General features: G+C 44.4%; 1 protein-coding gene across 1 annotated transcript in view; it reads left to right on the top strand.

The window, feature by feature from the left end:
• Window positions 1-19,971, top strand: part of Rhbdd1 (rhomboid domain containing 1) — a 97,415-nt gene that overhangs the window by 41,497 nt on the left and 35,947 nt on the right. Inside the window, exon 5 of the mRNA XM_051153992.1 lies at window positions 133-276. Coding sequence (XP_051009949.1) covers window positions 133-276 — 144 coding nt within the window. The remainder of the gene's footprint in view (window positions 1-132; window positions 277-19,971) is intronic.

Raw genomic sequence — 19,971 nt, 5'->3', positions numbered from 1 at the left:
TAAGTTAGATTATTATCATGCTCAAAATAGCGACATGAGTTATTTGCTAGTGTTTGCATTTACAAAGCTTGAATTCTGAAGCAAGAGACAAGTCCATCACTGGCATTTTTAACCATTTGACTGTGCTCACAGGCCCCTCTGGGTATCAGAATCACCACGCGGATGGCAGAGCAGGGGCCTATGAAGAAACTCACAGGAACTATGACGTCTACACAGCAGGACTGAGTGAGGAGGAACAGCTGGAAAGAGCACTAAGAGCCAGCCTCTGGGACCGAGGTAAGAGCCCTGGATCCTGCGGTTATTTTAAAACCGGCCTTGTGGCAAGGTGGTCTGGAGAAGGACTATTTGTAGCAAATTAAGCCTTGAATCGTTTATAAAAAAGGGGTGTATAGATGAAAACCCCGTGTAGATTGTGATCTCAAAGAATGGGGTGTGATGCTGCTGTCCCACAGCTCCATCTCCCAAGGTGCCAGACTGGATGCTTATTTAAGTATTCTTTTTATAGGCCTGCTGAGCTCTGTGCTCTAACATTAACGTCAAGAAATATAGAACAAGGCAAAACAAAACCCACTTAAGTACACAAGAAAAGTTAGCTTTGGAATTCACAGCTGTAAAGTAGGCACCATATCGCCATGTATCACAGCCTTGGAACCAAAGGGACTCAGGTTTGAATCCTGCCGAATCGATCCCTCCAGAGGCAAAGTCTAGGATTTTGCAGTCTTAACACACCTTCTAGAAGATTCTTTTACAAATTGTTGTTGAAGGATTAGTATTCTTTTGCTGTCTTTGCTCTGGGTTTGGCCTATGAAGTTGGCTATGGCTATTTTCATTATTGTCATACTGTAAGTAAGTGGCCACTTACTCGGTAGCATTGTTACACTTCATGTAGTGTACTGTCCAGGGACAGAGTACATAGGGCTAGAAGATGGGGTCCTCCCTGCTTTCACTGTCCCTGGTTGTGTATGTTCTTACTTGATACTACCTCCTCCCATTAGGGATCTGCTCTGAAAGCTTCATGGCATCTTCTCAGTTTTGTAGATTATAGCACCTATGCCATATACTGTGCTGCGCAAGTAACCATCAGTTCAAGTACCCAGGAGAGGCTCGGTGGGTGCTAGGGGTGAGTGGAATCAGGAGTGTCCTCACATCTCCACAGAGGAGAAGACGCTTGGGGCTTCAGAAATTTGTACTTTTCAGAGACGTCAAAAACATTCTACGGAGCTGCTTTGAGTTTTGTTACGAACAGAGAAATAAGGAGTTATATTCAAGCCAGCCCTTGCTTTTGAACTGAGCACTGAAAGACAGAAGAAGACAGAGAAACTGGCCTGGGGCGCAAGTCCTGTAGTTCAACAGCCCCGGCGGAGCGGTGTTATGATGCGTAATCTCAGTGGCCAACTCGAAGAGACTTGAAATCTTTATGGAAAACTTTAAGCATCCCCTGGCCTGGGTTCCTGGACTAAATAAGTGGAGGAAGCATGTTGGACAGCAGAATTCATGTATTTCTATTTCCTGACCTGGGACACAGTGTGACCAGCCACCTCACCCTTCTGCTATGCTTTCTCTGCCTGGCGCTGAATCGCCTCAAGTCTAAGTTGGAATAAGTGCACTCTCCAGAGCCAGTGTCGTATTGAATCCTCATAGATATTCCTGTACACATGGCTAGACATGACATGTCATGGACAAGCAAAGCAGGGCAGGGATCATGGGCATAGAGTGAACAACTTGTCTCCATCCCCTTCCACACTGGCTTCAGAGAAATCCCAGGAACCACAGAGTGCACACAGTTAGAATAGGTTAACACTTAGGTTTTTGAAGGGATAGTATTGGATTATTGGCATCTGCTCAAAAAAAAAAAAAAAAAAAAAAATGCCTGCCAGTGGCAAGACTTCAAAAATGGTAAAAGGTCAGAGGAAAATTCAAGCAGGCTGAGTCACAATATGAACATGGGGTCTAGAAAGTTCCCATATCAAAGATAAGAGAAAAGATTCAACTAAAAGAGAATAGGCCTCGTTTTGTGAAGTTTCGTATCTTGAGTTTGTCACATCCCCCCTCTCCTCTGGTTTTAAAGGAGTCAGTAAGAAAGGTGCTGCTTTAGTTTTTTCACCCCTGATGGTGTGCCCAAGGGCGGATTCTTTAGTTTTGACTGGGGCAGTGTGTGTGTGTTGGGGGCGGGGGAGGTGTGCTCAGCCATTTCCAAGTCCACTGGATCCATTGTTTTGAACCTGAGGTAACACAGAGTGTCGTGGTGGGAACTTGTGACAGGCTGCTCATCCCTCGGCTACTGCAAAGCAGAGAATGCCAGACAAGAAGAGGCCCAGAGCAAGACAGGCCCTTCAGAAACAGGCTCCTGCTGACCTGTTTCACTAAGAAGACCCCACCTCGTAATAGCTCGTTCAGTTATAAGCCTGTCCAGCTGGAGACAAAGCCCTCAGCGCTGGGCCTTTAACTGGCATCAGATCCAAACTAGAGCAGGCATTTATTTCTCAGAAAAGAGAGGAGCTCCCTTCGGTAAATTACTCGCCTTCTGTATCTTTCAGAGACAAGTGTGTAGAGCAGTGGTTCTCAACCTTCCTAATGATGCGACCCCTTAATACAGCTTCTCAAGGTGTGGTGACCCCCCCCCCCGCCCCCAACCAGAAGATTATTTTTGTTGTCACCTCATTGCCGTAATTTTGCAACTGTTGTGAGTTGTAATAGAAATAGCTGTGTTTTCCGATTTTCTTAGGCAACTCCTGTGAAAGCGTGATTCCACACCCCCCCACCAAGGGGTGGAGACCAACAGGTTAAAAACTGCCGGTGTAAGGGATTGATAGCTGGAAGCATCCTCTGATGGGCCCGCCATTTTGGAGTGGCTTTAGAGACTTGAATGTAACAACTGCAAAGGGAGGTCCTTCATTTTGTGGCTCAGAAAAGGAAGTTAGAATCAGCTTTTGCGAATGTTTCATTTGTAGACCTGTACTGGTTATTAAGCTAATATAAACATAAATAATATTGAACAGAAAATAAACAGAAATATTTAAGTATTTAGTAGTGGGCAGGAAATAAGATACATACCACCTTTACAGGCTCCATACACTTAATCCTGTATTTTTACAGATTTTATTTATTTTATCTGTATGGGTATTTTGCCTTCATGTACATCTGCGTAGCACACGCATGCAGTGTCCACAGAGGCCAGAAGAAGGTGTCAGATTTTCTGGAACTGGAGTTCCAGTCGATGACTGTGAGTCACTTTGTGAGTGCTGGAATCAAGCCAGCATCCTCAGCAAGAGTAGCCAGTACTCTTAACTGCCAAGCCATCTCCCTCTCTTGAGACAGGTGCCATGTAGCGCAGGCTGGCCTTTGGCACTTCATCCTTCTCCACCAAAGGCATGCACCACCACACCTGACCAGGCTTAATCTAGTTGTCTGAAAAACAATTAAGAAAACAACTCAGAAAGGAGCACCATGCTGGGCAGCAAGATAAACAACTTAAAATTTTTCTCCCAATCCTCTTTTAATTAATATTTTTTTATGATCCATCATCTCATTTATAAAACGTTTCAGGGAAAATAGCATAATTTGAGTTTTCAAAAGTTACTGTTGCTTTTCCCACCAAAGAAAGGTTGGCCTGATGAGAAGACAATGGGATTATTTTGAGGCTGAGGGCTTTGGTTCTGTGTCTCTGTAAACCAGTCATTTGGTTGAGGTAGTTACAACCTACACTTTGTAAGTCCAAGGTGTTTGTGGTGCACTCTCCCTGCCCGGTTGTTCTCATGAGCTCACCACTGATTTCTCCACACAGTCAGACAGTCCCCTCCTTTCCCTATTCACTTACAAGTATAGTTTCTAAATGTAAAGCATTATCTCCTTTGCTTCTACAGAAACCCACAGTAGCGCCTGTTATTTGACATTGATACTTCAAAGAGCCCATCTACCTCTGAGACCCCCCCCCCATGACCTTGTTTGGGATCTTTGTAACAGTGAGCACATCCTAGAACCAGGGCACCAGGGAAATCTATTGTCTGAAGATTGTTCCTTGATAATTAAGTTGCTTGGGAGGAAGATTCAGGTTTGAGCCTGAACACCTAATATACCCGATTCTAAACTAATCTTATGAAACATAAAAATCAAGTATTCCAAAAAGGAAAGTATAAACAGTAATGTAGGTGAGTGGTTGTTATTTTTTGTTACCATCTTCTCTAAAGAGAAAAGCAATAGAAAAATAGAGAAGAGCAATATTCACATAAAACATTCGACAGAGAATGTCATTAACATGTAAAGGATTCATATAACACAGTAATTAACACCAACCCTTACTAATAAAAAGGAAACCAGTTTGAACATATAACTAAAAACAAAAACAAGCAACCTGCGTCAGATACTAACGTGTTGTGTATTAGCAAAGCTACGCTTCTAAATCTCAACCACATTCAGTGGTGGTTGCAGTGCAGTTTCTGTGTACTGATAATGGGGTGGTTGCAGCGCAGCTTCTGTGTACTGACAATGGGGTGGTTGCAGCGCAGTTTCTGTGTACTGACAATGGGGTGGTTGCAGCGCAGTTTCTGTGTACTGACAATGGGGTGGTTGCAGCGCAGTTTCTGTGTACTGACAATGGGGTGGTTGCAGCGCAGTTTCTGTGTACTGACAATGGGGTGGTTGTAGCGCAGTTTCTGTGTACTGACAATGGGGTGGTTGTAGCGCAGTTTCTGTGTACTGATAAGGGGTGGTTGCAGCGCAGCTTCTGTGTACTGACAATGGGGTGGTTGCAGCGCAGTTTCTGTGTACTGACAATGGGGTGGTTGCAGCGCAGTTTCTGTGTACTGACAATGGGGGGTTGCAGCGCAGTTTCTGTGTACTGACAATGGGGTGGTGGTTGCAGCGCAGTTTCTGTGTACTGACAATGGGGTTTGCAGCGCAGTTTCTGTGTACTGACAATGGGGTGGTTGCAGCGCGCAGTTTCTGTGTACTGACAATGGGGTGGTTGCAGCGCAGTTTCTGTGTACTGACAATGGGGTGGTTGTAGCGCAGTTTCTGTGTACTGACAATGGGGTGGTTGCAGCGCAGTTTCTGTGTACTGACAATGGGGTGGTTGCAGCGCAGTTTCTGTGTACTGACAATGGGGTGGTTGCAGCGCAGTTTCTGTGTACTGACAATGGGGTGGTTGCAGCGCAGTTTCTGTGTACTGACAATGGGGTGGTTGCAGCGCAGTTTCTGTGTACTGACAATGGGGTGGTTGTAGCGCAGTTTCTGTGTACTGACAATGGGGTGGTTGCAGCGCAGTTTCTGTGTACTGATAAGGGGTGGTTGCAGCGCAGCTTCTGTGTACTGACAATGGGGTGGTTGCAGCGCAGTTTCTGTGTACTGATGGGTGGTTGCAGCGCAGCTTTCTGTGTACTGACAATGGGGGTTGCGCGCAGTTTCTGTGTACTGACAATGGGTGGTTGCAGTGCAGTTTCTGTGTACTGACAATGGGGTGGTTGCAGCGCAGTTTCTGTGTACTGACAATGGGGGTGGTTGCGCGCCACTGATAAGGGTGGTTGCAGCGCAGCTTCTGTGTACTGACAATGGGGTGGTGTAGCGGCAGTTTCTGTGTACTGACAATGGGGTGGTTGTAGCGCAGTTTCTGTGTACTGACAATGGGTGGTTGCAGCGCAGCTTTCGTGTACTGATAAGGGGTGGTTGCAGCGCAGTTTCTGTGTACTGACAAGGGGTGGTTGCAGCGCGCTTCTGTGTACTGACAATGGGGTGGTTGTAGCGCAGTTTCTGTGTGTACTGACAATGGGGTGGTTTGCGCGCAGTTCTGTGTACTGATAAGGGGTGGTTGCAGCGCAGCTTCTGTGTACTGATAAGGGGTGGTTGCAGCGCAGCTTCTGTGTACTGACAATGGGGTGGTTGCAGCGCAGTTTCTGTGTACTGACAATGGGGTGGTTGCAGCGCAGTTTCTGTGTACTGGACAATGGGGTGGTTGCAGCGCAGTTTCTGTGTACTGACAATGGGGTGGTTGCAGCGCAGCTTCTGTGTACTGACAATGGGGTGGTTGCAGCGCAGTTTCTGTGTACTGACAATGGGGTGGTTGCAGCGCAGTTTCTGTGTACTGACAATGGGGTGGTTGCAGCGCAGCTTCTGTGTACTGACAATGGGGTGGTTGCAGCGCAGTTTCTGTGTACTGACAATGGGGTGGTTGCAGCGCAGTTTCTGTGTACTGATAAGGGGTGGTTGCAGCGCAGCTTCTGTGTACTGACAATGGGGTGGTTGCAGCGCAGTTTCTGTGTACTGACAATGGGGTGGTTGCAGCGCAGTTTCTGTGTACTGATAAGGGGTGGTTGCAGCGCAGTTTCTGTGTACTGACAATGGGGTGGTTGCAGCGCAGCTTCTGTGTACTGACAATGGGTGGTTGTAGCGCAGTTTCGTGTACTGACAATGGGGTGGTTGCAGCGCAGCTGTGTACTGATAAGGGGTGGTTGCAGCGCAGTTCTGTGTACTGACAATGGGGTGGTTGCAGCGGCAGTTTCTGTGTACTGACAATGGGGTGGTTGCAGCGCAGTTTCTGTGTACTGACAAGTGGGTGGTTGTAGCGCAGTTTCTGTGTACTGACAATGGGGTGGTTGCAGCGCAGTTTCTGTGTACTGATAATGGGTGGTTGCAGCGCAGTTTCTGTGTACTGACAAGGGGTGGTTGCAGCGCAGTTTCTGTGTACTGACAATGGGTGGTTGAGCGCAGTTTCTGTGTACTGACAAGGGGGTGGGTTGCAGCGCAGTTCTGTGTACTGACAATGGGGTGGTTGCAGCGCAGTTTCTGTGTACTGACAAGGGGTGGTTGCAGCGCCGTTTCTGTGTACTGACAATGGGGTGGTTGCAGCGCAGTTTCTGTGTACTGGACAATGGGGTGGTTGTAGCGCAGTTTCTGTGTACTGACAATGGGGTGGTTTTGCAGCGCAGTTTCTGTGTACTGACAATGGGGTGGTTGGCAGCGCAGTTTCTGTGTACTGACAATGGGGTGGTTGTAGCGCAGTTTCTGTGTACTGACAATGGGGTGGTTGCAGCGCAGTTTCTGTGTACTGATAAGGGGTGGTTGCAGCGCAGTTTCTGTGTACTGACAATGGGGTGGTTGCAGCGCAGTTTCTGTGTACTGACAATGGGGTGGTTGCAGCGCAGCTTCTGTGTACTGACAATGGGGTGGTTGCAGCGCAGTTTCTGTGTACTGACAATGGGGTGGTTGCAGCGCAGCTTCTGTGTACTGACGGTGGGGTCTTTGTTCACTCTCTGACTTCTGTGAAGCTTGTGGGGAAGGGTCATGCAAGAGGTGTATGCTCAGTTATTTCATAAAGAGGAGTTGCTCTTCCTGGAGAGATAATAGTCCAATATTTGTATGTCTACTATTTATTTTGTAAATGGTAATTATGAAATACTTTTACGTGTATAACAATCTGAATGAAGACTAAATAATTTATAGTTTTGTTGTACCATGAGACATTTTACACATGTTAAGAGCAACATTATTAAAACAAGTAGTGGTAAAGGTATAATTAGACATTATTAAATGAGTCAAGTAGGACACAAAGCCCATCATCATTTTAAACAATAACAAAAGAAATCAAGAATTTTCCCAGAGGGGGAAAAATAAAAAAAATAATTTTAAAAATCTTTCAAAATATATCCTTTTTATCTTAATAAAACAATGATAAAGCATTTTGAGGAAAACAAAGTTGGAATTAATGTAAGCAGTCTATAAAAGCAGAGTCTTTGCTGTTACCTCTCACTACTGTGCAGGATGTTGCCTTAGATCAGTTTTCTTGAAATTAGTTCCATATGCTATTTAGGACATTCACTGAAGGTAAAATTCTGTGGTCAAGCAACTTTGGGGACAATTAATTTAATAAATTAGTTTCCTCAGAGCAGAACTAATTAAAATCATTAGTATACCATTGCCACTGAGGCGCTCTGTGGGATGCAGCTCGCAGTCTTCCCAGCCTTATGTGAATGTGGACTTTGTGGGTGAATGTATTTGGACCAAAGGGAAGGCAAAGGGGAGGGTCGTCTTGGCTGAGGCCTGTAATAGCGGTTTGCATGCACCATGTATGGGTCTCGCAAGAACAGAGGACATCCTGCTACTTACACACAGCAGCTTGTCACATCTAAGAAAATGAGCAATTCCCCAACATCTAACATGGAATCCAAACCAAAGCTCACCAGTTTTCCTTCAAAAAAATTTTTATAGCTACTTTTTCTTTTTATTTGTGTGTGTGTGTGTGTGTGTGTGTGTGTGCGTGCATGCATGCGTGCGTGTGGGGGATGGGAGAGAGAGAGAAAAGTCACTTGGAGTGGGTTCTGTTCTTCCACCATGAGCTCAAAGATGGTTTGCAGGTGGGCACTTTATACACTAAGCCACCAATGTTGTATTTGATTTTTGTTGTTGTTGTTTGTTTGTTTTTTCGAGACAGGGTTTCTCTGTGTAGCCTTGGCTGTCCTGGACTCGCTTTGTAGACCAGGCTGGCTTCGAACTCACATCAACCCGCTGCCTCTGCCTCCCAAGTGCTGGGATTAAAGGTGTTTGCCACCATACCTGGCTTTGATTTTTTTTTTTTTTAAATAAAGACTACACCCTGTGTTTTTGCTCCCCTTCCCCCCAAGAGTCTATAGTAGGATTTCTATTATTCTAATGAAACAGCAATGAACAGGCGCAACTTGGGGAGAAATGGGTTTGTTTCAACGTACAGTCCATCATCACAGGAAGTCAGGGCAGGACCTCAAGGCAGGAACCTGGAGGTGGGACCGGAAGCAGAGGTAAGGGAGGAGTGCTGCTAACAGGCTTGTTCTTTGTGGCTTGCCCAGCCTGCTTTCTGATAGCACTTCGGACTAGCAGCCCTGAGGGGGCACCACCCAGTGAGCTGGGCCTTCCTACACCAATCACGGAAATGCCCCCACAGGCTTTCCCACACTTAGGTCAAGTTGGTAGGGCTGTTTTCTCAGTTGAGGTTCCCTCTTCCTAAATAACTCTTAAAGTATATCAAGTGGACGTAAGCACAGCTGACCCTGTGTCAGCTTGTCACACAAACACATCTCTGTTCAGCTTGGTCTCTTCTTCCTCATCTGTCCCCAGGATGACATGTTAATATTAATATCACAATTTACAACTCTCTAACTTTAAAAAACTCCCGCAGTCTTTAATAATTCAAACAATTTAAGTGTTCAGCCTCTTTAAAACATCTAAAGTGTCTTTCAGAGTTTCCCTAAGATATGTAAAGTTTCTAAAATATCCAAAGCTATTATAAAATTCCAAATTCCCCTAACTGTGGGCTCCTGTAAAAGCTAATGTAGGTTATATAGGGTTTTGTTTGTTTTTTTTCACTCCAAGGCACAGTCTGGGACCCACTCACAATCCTGTGGTCTCCAAAAGTCTCCACTTCCCCAGCTCTGACATTTATAGCGCACATCAGTGTCCCTCATAGAGTCAAGCTGGCCCCTATCCACAGATGCTGCACCCTTGCTGACTGCCCCACGGTACTGGAATCTCAAAAATGTTGGCTTGCCACTGCAGCCGCGCTACACCTTCACCCATAGTGTCTCCTGAGATCCCTACCAATAGCTCGGTCCCTGTCACATGGAGCCATGCCTCAACTATTCTTCACGGCCGCTTTAAGTTTGAGGTACGACTGAGGTGTACCTTCTCTCCTTGACCTCTTCAACTCTGGCAGCTTGATGCCACCAACATCAGTTACATGTGAGAGATTCTTATACATGAAGAAATTTGGCTGATGGCTTGACATGCAGCCTTGGCCCCATCTGGACCACGGCTTCTGTGTGCTGGTCCTGAGAAACACTGTGCAGATGATTTTGTTTAGATGTGCTGGGCACGTCTTCATCACAGCCTGTTCTTTAGCCACAGATGACTAGAACTGACTATCCCAGCAAAGTGGAGGTTTCACATGAGCGGTTAGTGTCTCCTGCTAATCACGGTTGATTCTTCAGCCCGAGCTGACCAGAACCACGGACTCTTGGTTTCAAAATGTTGAATGGTCCCAACAGAGTCTGAACTGCATCTAAAACTTTCCTCCAGAACTTCACAAGTCAGGCCTCTACTGTGTGCACTGCTCTCAGCATTCTTACCTTCCGAGCTCCCACAGAACAGCCCATCACAGAATAATTCAATGTTCCTTCCAGCCCAAAGTTCAAAAGTGCCTCCACCATCCTCCCCAAAACATGATCAGGTCAAATACAGCAGCATTCAATGAGCCTTGTACCAATTTCTGTCCTCATTGGGTTTCTATTGCTGTCACAAAACACCACGGACAAAAGCAACGTGGGAAGAAAAGGGTTTGTTTCTGCTGTAGTTTCACATCACCGTCTGTCATCAAAAGCAGTCAGGACAGGGCCTCAAGGCAGGAACCTGGAGACAGGAACATAAGCTGAGCCCATGGAAGAGTGCTGCTGACTGGCTTGCTTCTGGTCCCCTGCTCAGCAGCCCAGGGGTGGCACCATGTATCTGGTGGTCCCAGGTCCCCCTATATCAATAATCAATCAAGAAATGCCCTACAGAGTTGCCCAGGTCTGGATATATTCTCAGCTGAGGTTCCTTCTTTGAATTTAAATTATATCAAGTTGGCATTAAACTTAACCCTCCCAACCACCGATCCCACTGACTTGTAGGAAGTCTGTCTTTGATCTGGTTATTTCTTCCTGGTGCATTTGAGGTGTCTCCTAAATCCCGTTAGGACCTCATTAGCTTCTGCCTAGCCGGTGTTAGCACAGATATGACACAGATCATCCTGTGTTCTTCACAGTAGTCAGGAGGAGTTAGATGCACACACTCTTAGGCTATCCTGTCTTTATTTGCCACAAAGGTGACAGGGACACTTCTTTCTCTGGTTTCTCTCTTGTGAGACCCATGGACGCCCTGAGAAGTACCCGGCAGCTAGTGTCTGGATGCCCCTGTATTAGCGCCACTGGTTTTGTGATCTTTTCCTTAACCCAGTCCTCAGCCCTTACCCTTCTCCTGGCTTCCTCCTGGTTCTTGTTGGCGTTCGAATCTGAGGAGGTAAGCAGGTTCCCACACACCAGTGTAGGATTGCTGTTTGCTGCTTGTTCTACTCCTCCGCTCTTGTGTATGTATGCTCCAGGCAAGTGACTGTTCACATGGCCCAGCGTTTGTGTTTGTTGTAGGGGTAGCCATTCTGTTCTCTACACGTCTCAGCATCGCGCGTAGGGTTTCCTTCTCCGGGGCTTGAGTCAAGCATTCCTTAGAGATTTACTTTAGAAGTTTCGTATTATTCATTGCATTTATTTTTGCTTCTTGACTGAAGATAGATTGGGAACAGTAGTTCCTAAGTCTGTGTGCATATTTTTTCTGTGGTTCATGGATTGTTATGGTAAGGAGTGTTAGTTAATGGTTGTGCTTTCTTTCTTTTTTTTTTTTTTTTAAACATCAGCTGAAAGAAATTCGTTGGGAGCAAGAATACCAAGCCCACACCAATTAGTTTAAGAGCATTCTTCATTTAAATAAATTGTAAAGGTAAGTTAGGGAGTCGAGGCAGCAAATTTTTCACCTCAGGATTTTCTAATATTTCCAAATAATACCTGGCCATAATTACAAGCTCTAAAGTGCATGGCAGGAATAATAACACCAAAGTGGCCTTTGTAGAAGAAATGGAGAGATGGCTATTATTTCAAGGACTCACACATTCACAATTAACAGAAGTCTTGTCTTGTTCTGTTGGCAGTCAGCACTCAAAAATGAGTCCAAGAGGCAGCTGATACCATAATAGTAGGGAAAATTTGGAAAAGGGCCATCTCTTTCTTTGAGTCAAAAGGCAGATGCCAGCTAGGAGCATTAGCTCGCTGCGGTTTTTGTTCTCCCCCCCCGCCCCCCGACGCCTTGCGTAACTTCTGGTCCCCTCTCCCCATTCATTGTCCTTCGTTAATAACCTGCCACCAAGTTCAGCTGGCCTTGGGCACAAAATTCTGTCCTTTCCACCTCTGATGTGCCAGCTTGGGGCCTGTGCCCTCATTTAATCTGGAACGCCTTGCTGATGTGTAGGGTAATGTTGGGTATCTTCTGTTCGACTTCTGAAAAGCGCGTGCCCACAGCCACATTGGCGGTCCTGTGATGATCAGGCTGAGTGATCATCCCCTGACACACATGCCCACCCCCACCCACACACTATGCAACTGGGTTGCTCCTTAGCCATATGTGAAATCAAGGCAAGACACACTACAAAAGCCTTGGCTGGAGAATGAAATTGATCGCCATAATGGAAAAGAAATAGGCTCCTAATTAATAACTAGCACTTTTGCTGTTGATATCTTTGGGTCCTGCTTATAACAATCATATATTCAAGGCGATCAGCCAAAGTATGATTTAAATGAGGGGGGATTTGTTGTAATTAAACTGTACATTCTTTCTTTCTCTGTACTGACATCAAGGCATGTAAAGGCAGCGTTTGTCTGGATTATTTTATTGTATGGGAAATAATAAAAAGGTGGACTAAATTGCATTCAGTGTTTTTTTTTTAATCAGTTATATTTATTGTACAAAATAGGTTTCATTTTGACATGGTCATGTGTGTATACAAGTACTTTGATTGAGTTAATTACCCCTATTGCTAAGTCCACTTTTGCTGTTTTCTAGCAGTAGATTGGAGGAAGGCAAGACTAGGAAATATTGTAGAACAGGGAGATGAGGGTTTGAAAGTTAGGTCTCCTGTTGTGCAAATGAAAGACTTCCTGAAGATAAACTCACACAAATCTATGAGGAAGCTCTGCTTTGATAAATGTGCACATGATATGGCTGTATCTTAGCTGCGCTGTGTGTGTGTGTGTGTGTGTGTGTGTGTGTACGCACGCCTTCCTTGGCTTAATGCAGTCATATGCAGTTGGTGGTTTCTAATGTATGCAAATTCCAGCTGCTGCCTTGCTTGGCTTAGGAACACTACAGCCAGGACAGAGATGTATAGCTAATGCTAATTCTGTGTGACCACTTAGCCTCTCTTTTCTTTCTCTCCTTTAGTAATTTGATGTGTTTTCCCTGAGGAAAACTTCTACATAGTAAGAAAAAAAAAAGTGCCATCTGCCCGATTGTCTGAATGCAGTTTCAGCGTAAATTACTGGCTTTCTCCCTACTCCGCATGTCAGGGATATTCATTTCAACAAAGAATGTTTTCTCTTTGAGACCATGTTTAGGTGTGAAATTGTACATGTAGAGAAAAAGAAGTATTGCACATAACAATCTGTAAGCATGGAAGAGGAGTAATAGAGAAATGAGAATTCTGTGTGGGTTCCTTCTAGGAAGTAGAAGGCTTCTATTTAGGGCCACCATATAAAAGTATTAGAATAGCCTGTAAACAATTTAAACATGTTGGGAAATTGATATGAGAGGTTATATGTGATTTAATTTGTAATTTTTCTGAGCCCACACTCAGCATGTGTGGGAAGACACCATTCATATGCTAATGAGCACAGGTGACAAGAAAAGTATAGCAAAACTGCTAGCTAATGGATTAGTTCCCCCATCGCCCCTTCTCCTTCCACATAGAGACTATCCATTGGGCTGCCTGGTCTCTTTACAGAATCACTGTTGTTGGGGGGCAGGGCGGGTGGAAAGGCATCTCGGTCCCTTATACCAGCAGGGCCAAGGGTGAAGCACTGTAGGCTGAAATTATGAATAAGTCTTGGTCTTTGCTGTGAGGTAAGAATGCTCTGCACTTTGATGGGCAGCAGGAGAGTTCAGCGACCTACTGGAGCTCAGCCTAAGCAGTGTAGTGGATTTAGGAAAGAAAGGCAGTAAGTAGCCTTTGGCTTAGGAGAGGTGACTGCCTTACTTGCCAACTGGTGACATTTTCTGCTGCAGCAACCACGAGCGACTGTAAGAACCACTGGGCAAGGGGTTTACTAACACAGTTGTTTGGATTTTCCAGTAACTTATGCAAGTTTTCAGTCTCTGAAGTTACTGATATTTGTATTTGGTGTTCCATAAGATAATTTGAGAAAACCATTACTACTGGCCTGCTGCAGTCTTGATGGTTCTCAAAAAAATATATTAATTCAGAAAAGGAACTATTGGGTGGTATGTTAAAATTGCCTGCATCCTGTGTTCTCCTTGATCAAGAGATGTGAAGAAGTTTTCAGAGCCTCATATTGGGGCTAAAATAATAGCACAGAATAAATAGTATCCCCTCCCCCCTTTTTGTGTTTGTTTTGCTTTGTTTTGTTTATAACTGGCGGTCCTAGGCTTTGATATATAAACTTAATAGTTGATACGTTCAGCAAACAAAATTGTATTTTTAATAGTTTTCTGGCTTCTTTCTAAGCATTGCAAGCACACTTCAAAATGATGCATGGCATGTCTCAAGGGAGTATCTGAAGATATTATGCCCTAATTGAGCTGCAGTTTCTTTGGGTGTTCATAAGGAGCCGTGCTGTTGATTATATTAAGCATTTAACTGCCACTTGAGTCTAATGGGGGCGGGGAGATATGGTATTACTCTGATCCTTTGCTTAATGTATTGCTCCATATATCATGATGTCACTGCACCCCTGAACTGATGAAGGCTGTGATCTGTTGTGGCCTCTTCAGTTTAGGGTAGTAGTATTGTTATGGTTATAAAGTGATACATTGTCACTGTGGAGAAATACAAATAAAGCACAAAGGTGTTTAAAACATAAGCTGGAACTGGGAAGATGGCTCAGGTGGCAAAATGTTCATTACACACACACACACACACACACACACACACACACACACACACACACGAGTACTCTGTAACTCTACCATGCAGAAACACTATTTCATATTTAAAGTGTGTCCTTGCAGCTACATGTAAACATGTTGGTGAGGCTCTTCCCAGGTGGGTGAGTACAGGTAATGACTGCTGTGTTCCGAAAGCTTATGTATCCACATGCCCTGTAAAGTATGCATTTTCAATTACCTTCATTATTCTAGATAGAAAACAGAAGTGCGTGCGCGCGCGCGCGCACACACACACACACACACACAGAGTGACTTGTCCAGAGGCTCACATTCTAAGCTGGAAATACCAGACTAGCAGGCAGATGTGTCTATTCCTACAAGATACACAGCCCAGCTAGTCAGGAAAAGAGGAGCCATGCAGACTGCTGCTGAGCTGTGATTTGAAGCAGACATCAGCATGCCTGACTGTCTGTCTTCCTCAGCACAGTCGTCTGCAGAACTGAACCAGAGGGCCTTCCCTGTTCACTCACTGTCTTCAAGATGTACCATCTTGAATTCTGAAAGCCAAAGACTCGGCACTGTGTGTCACCACTATAGACAGCTCTTTGCTAAGTTCAGAAGTGAGTATCTTACTTACAGAGAGCATGATCACGCATCTTTGACTCTTAGTTGCTGCTGCGAGCCAGTTCACCCATGCCAGGCATGGTGCTCCTTGACTCCGAGTGTCACATCATGCGAGGAGGGGATGACTAGATTGTTAAAGCACAATCTATTGGTGCTTTTCTAATGGGAGTGATCTCTCTTGCTCCTGTGTAACTGGGTTGCTGTACGGGGTGCCCTTCCAGTTTGAATGTTCCTACCTGCCTGCCTTTCTGTCTTCTCCCATGAGGAGACCTTTTAAGGCTTCTGCTAATGCCTTGCTCCTGTACTTCCCAGGCTAAGAACTATGAGCCGAAACAGACCTTTCCTTTGTAAATTACCCAGGCTCGGGTGTTCTGTTACAGCAATGGAAACACCTGAGACATCTGCCCCTATATGTCTGGCTCAGTTCTATCATTCTGATAGTTTGAAATTTTTATTTTTCAGCAAAAATTCCTGATAAGAATTTTTAAAATAATGATATAAATTGTGTTCGGAGGGATTTACCTTCCATGCATGAGAAGGCTGTTTTTCTTTCTTTCTTTTTTTCTTTCTTTCTTTCTTCCTTTCTTTCGTTGCTTAGCTGTCTTCTCAAGTAGTCCTCCCACACACTGAAACTATATCCCACCATGCCTGCTTGAGAGAGGAACACACACACACACACACACACACACACACACACACACACACACACACACACTTGAGTTAAGGCTATGTAAATTGTTAACTATAACTCAACTTGTCTTCAGTAGTCCCCCTTTTAGAAGTGGTTCATAATGAAAAGACTATATGCTCACACAAACCTCGCATGAAGTGTGCCTTCAGATCATGGGCTGTTGAGTTGCTTCACAAAGCCACGTGACAGTCGCATATACCAAGTGTGCATGTAGAGATGGCTCCTCCATCAGCTCCAGCCTCTCCTGTAGTCTCTGTCCGACTTATGTGCTCTATCTGCTGTACCTGCTATGTATGGCTGGTTGTGTTGTGCCATTGACAGGAAAACTGGAGATTCATGTGTTTCTTTGTAGTGTAGAATCTCAAGGTTTACCTTAAGAGAGTTTTTCTTCCTTCCTTCCTTTCTTCTTTTTTATTTATTGTATATGAGTGCTTTATCTGCAGAAAAGGGCATCAGATCATATTATAGATGGTTGTGAGCCACCATGTGGTTGCTGGGAATTGAACTCAGGACCTCTGGAAGAGCAGGTGGTGCTCTTAATCACTGAGCCATCTCTCCAGCCACCATATGACAGTTTGCTAAGAGTCCAAAGCTGTCTTATTTCTTTCTGCACTTAACTCTAAAGAGCCAGATGTCAGGGTCGAGCTATATGTATTTATATATCTTCACCAGCGTCAGTTGAAGCATACCTGTGCTATTTAAATACACTTTTGTGGTCATATAGGACCCAGCTTTTACAAAGTTACTGAGATTAATATAAGTAATAAGCTACTTTAAGTTACATTCTAACCATTTGCTTTGGAAAGCCTAAATAGTGTAATGGTTCGGCAACAGGACACAGGTTAAATAAATCATCATATAGAATCATACTGCGCCATTAAAAGCACAAAGAAGCAAATTCAGGGTGTGTCTGGTGAGAAGCAGGGTGCCCACGGTGTTCTTAGAAACATTCCATCTGTTTCCATCAATATCATATTTAACAAAGCGTCAATCGCTTTACTTCTCAGAAACAAGATATAGTGACATGTGCTTTCTTGTTTGGCTTATGTCCAGTTCTGGCTTATGTGCCATTGATATAGAGCAATTAATAAAGAAAAGTGCTACTAAGATAAAGCCATGCATTACATTTTTTCCCTCACTCTCCATAACCCCGTAAGCGCAGAGGGAACTCTACCTTATTCCTTTATCCGTAGCCTCTGCAGGGTATTTGTGGCCAGGTAGCAAGATGAAGGAGGCCAACAGGGCCCAGAGCATCCTAGCCACATCTCTTCATCCCATTGTCTTCTTTTCTTGCATGGTTCCTAGTTCCTTTCTGTTTGTTTTTTGGAGACAGGGTTTCACATCTTACCCAAGCTGGTCTGGCATTCACTTTGTAGCCTAGTTGTAACCTCCGCCCCCTCCCGGGTTACCACACGATGTCTTTCTTTCCTTTCCCATACAAAAACATCTATCACTAAAATGCCTAAATGGGAGGTATGCAGCTCAGTGATTTTCACCTGTGTGTAGCCATAGAACCACAAGGGGAAATTTTTTTCTAACTTCGGTCACTGACCCTCAGCCTTACTAGTTCAAAGTGCTTGTCACCACTGCTCATCATGGACACATAAAAGCTAGAACTTGAATGAGTTCATGCCGCATGTGCCTACTAGAATGGCTAAAATCTAAAAGTCATATCACCCCAAATGCCGCTGCAGATGCTGAAGGACTAAAACCGTCACACCACACCAGGGGCACAGGAAGTAGTAGCAGTCGGAAGCCCGCCCCCTTCTGGTGAAGTTAGATAATAGGGCATCTCATAGCCCTGCATTTCACGCATGCGTGTACCTAAGAGATAGGCGGGTCTGTGCCAAGAATGATCGTATGGCTTCTTCATGCTAGCACAGACCCGGGAAAGTGCAGTCATCTTTACTGAGGGTTCCAAAATGCAGTAGACTTATTTTTAGGTTGTTTTAGCTCGGTGCCAGGCATTTTTGTTTACCTCACAGCATACAAAGATGTAAAGCCTCAGAGGTCTTCCTAATGGTGCCCGCTTCCTACCTGTTCTGATTCCTCTCATGGAAAGGTCCCTCGGTGCATAGAAGGCTAGGGTGCTAAGGGAAGACGGGTGTACCTCACTCTCTGTGGAAGGTCAGTTTTCCACTGGAAACTGATTTTCGTGTCACTAGAAAACAATAAAGACTGACTGTTAAACATTGCTGCATTCAGAATTATTTACAAATGAAGCTGGAATACCAAAAAGACCATTTGGTAGTTTTGTTGTTGTACTTTGTATTTTTTTTTTTTCCAGTTAAGTCTGAAAGAAAACTGTATTCTTTTACCCAATGTGATGCTGAAATAAACCATCCTAGCTAGTGGGCAGTGAGGAAGGTAAGGTGTTTAATAAGTGTCTCCTGGCAGGAGAAGCATCTGTGTGGAACATCTGCTGTCTCCGTTGTACCTTTAAATAAACTGGGCCTCTCGGGGCAGGCAGGTACCTGCTTTTGGCACACTGTGCTATGACAGAGATAAATCTTAGACCTTTGGTAATTTACTGATGTGTAGAGGGTGCTTCAGGATGAGGAGGGACATAAGTCCCTGACTTATATAATGTAGGTCCAGCAAAGCCCATTTTGAGCCTACCCCTGAGAACATGACACCTCAAAGATAATGACTTTTCCTGTTCCTTGGTAGCCTGAATTCTTTGCTAATTGATAGTTTAATGTTCAATACAACCATTGCATACATGGTAGCACATAAGCAAGCATGTGGGCAGTACTTCTTGGTAGACACATGCTTAATGGAGTCTCTGGGTGTCTTTGTGTGCTTTGAGGAAGGGACCAAACAAGCTGTGGAAACATGTCTACTGCTCAGGCCTTGCGCAGTAAAGCCAGGTGGGCGGAGGCGACTGAGCCCCAGCGAAAGCTGTTCTCCCACTCTTCTTTACATTGTCTGTCAGGTTTTGCAGATTACAATCTAGCCAACAGTCTTTAATCAATGACACGTCCTTAATCAATGACAGAGGAAGACCTTGTGGCTCCCCCAAAATAATATTTAATCGCCAGCATGGCTCATCCTATTAACCAAAAGAAAAAAAATAACTACCCTAGCAAGGAGTTTTAAAGCCAGAATTCAAACGTGCTTTAGCTGTCCCCCAACAAGCAGCATTTCCACAAATGCCCTGTGCTCTCTCAGACCTTGACACCAGACAAAGGAACATCATCAGAGTTAATGAGCAATTAAGATGTTCTTCTTGTCAGTTAACTGTCCTACTAATGAGACTAAATAAGCACTGTCCTTAAAAATGCCATACTTGTATTTTCTAAAAGCCATGCTTTCTCTGCTCTCTGCAGCTATAAGACAGGCAAACACTTAACTTAGAAAAAGTAAAATGGACAAAAGAGAGAAGTGTACAGATTTGGTGCCATTTTACTCTCAGGGCAGAATGTAGATAACCACTTCTATGAATGTCCAAAGTGATGTCATAGCTTCTGTCACCTTTTTTTTTTTTTTAATCTAAAATACTATCAGACAAATTACTTAGATGCTGAACAGCCTTTTCTCAATGAATGCATAAAGTTAAAGTTTAGGGTGTATAGTAGTCAAGTTTCTTCTAAAAGAACAGAATTGATAGAGTACATATGTAGGTGGGTAGATGGATGGAGAGAGAGAGAGAGAGAGAGAGAGAGAGAGAGAGAGAGAGAGAGAGAGAGATTGTTTAGACAGTAGAGTGACTTATAGGTTGTAGTGCAACAATGGCTGTCTCCTAATAGAAAGGCCAAGAATCAGGAAATTATTCAGTCCATGGAGCTGGGTGCCTCAGCTGGTCTTCAGTGTATGTTAGAATCACTAAAAAGTAGGTTCTATTATGGGCAAAGGAATGCCTCAGGGGGAGAGTGGATGATCTTGCCAGTAAGAGTAGGAGCAAGCAGGCAAAAAGAAAAGTTTCCTTTAGGACCCTTTCATGTGAGACTTAAGATAGGTCTTTCTACTTGAAATAATGCAATCAAGAAAAT

Source organism: Acomys russatus, chromosome 12 (genome assembly GCF_903995435.1).
Source record: "Acomys russatus chromosome 12, mAcoRus1.1, whole genome shotgun sequence".
Classification (NCBI taxonomy): domain Eukaryota; kingdom Metazoa; phylum Chordata; class Mammalia; order Rodentia; family Muridae; genus Acomys; species Acomys russatus.
Note: the sequence above shows the minus strand (reverse complement) of the source record. Positions and strands in the feature narration are given on the sequence as shown.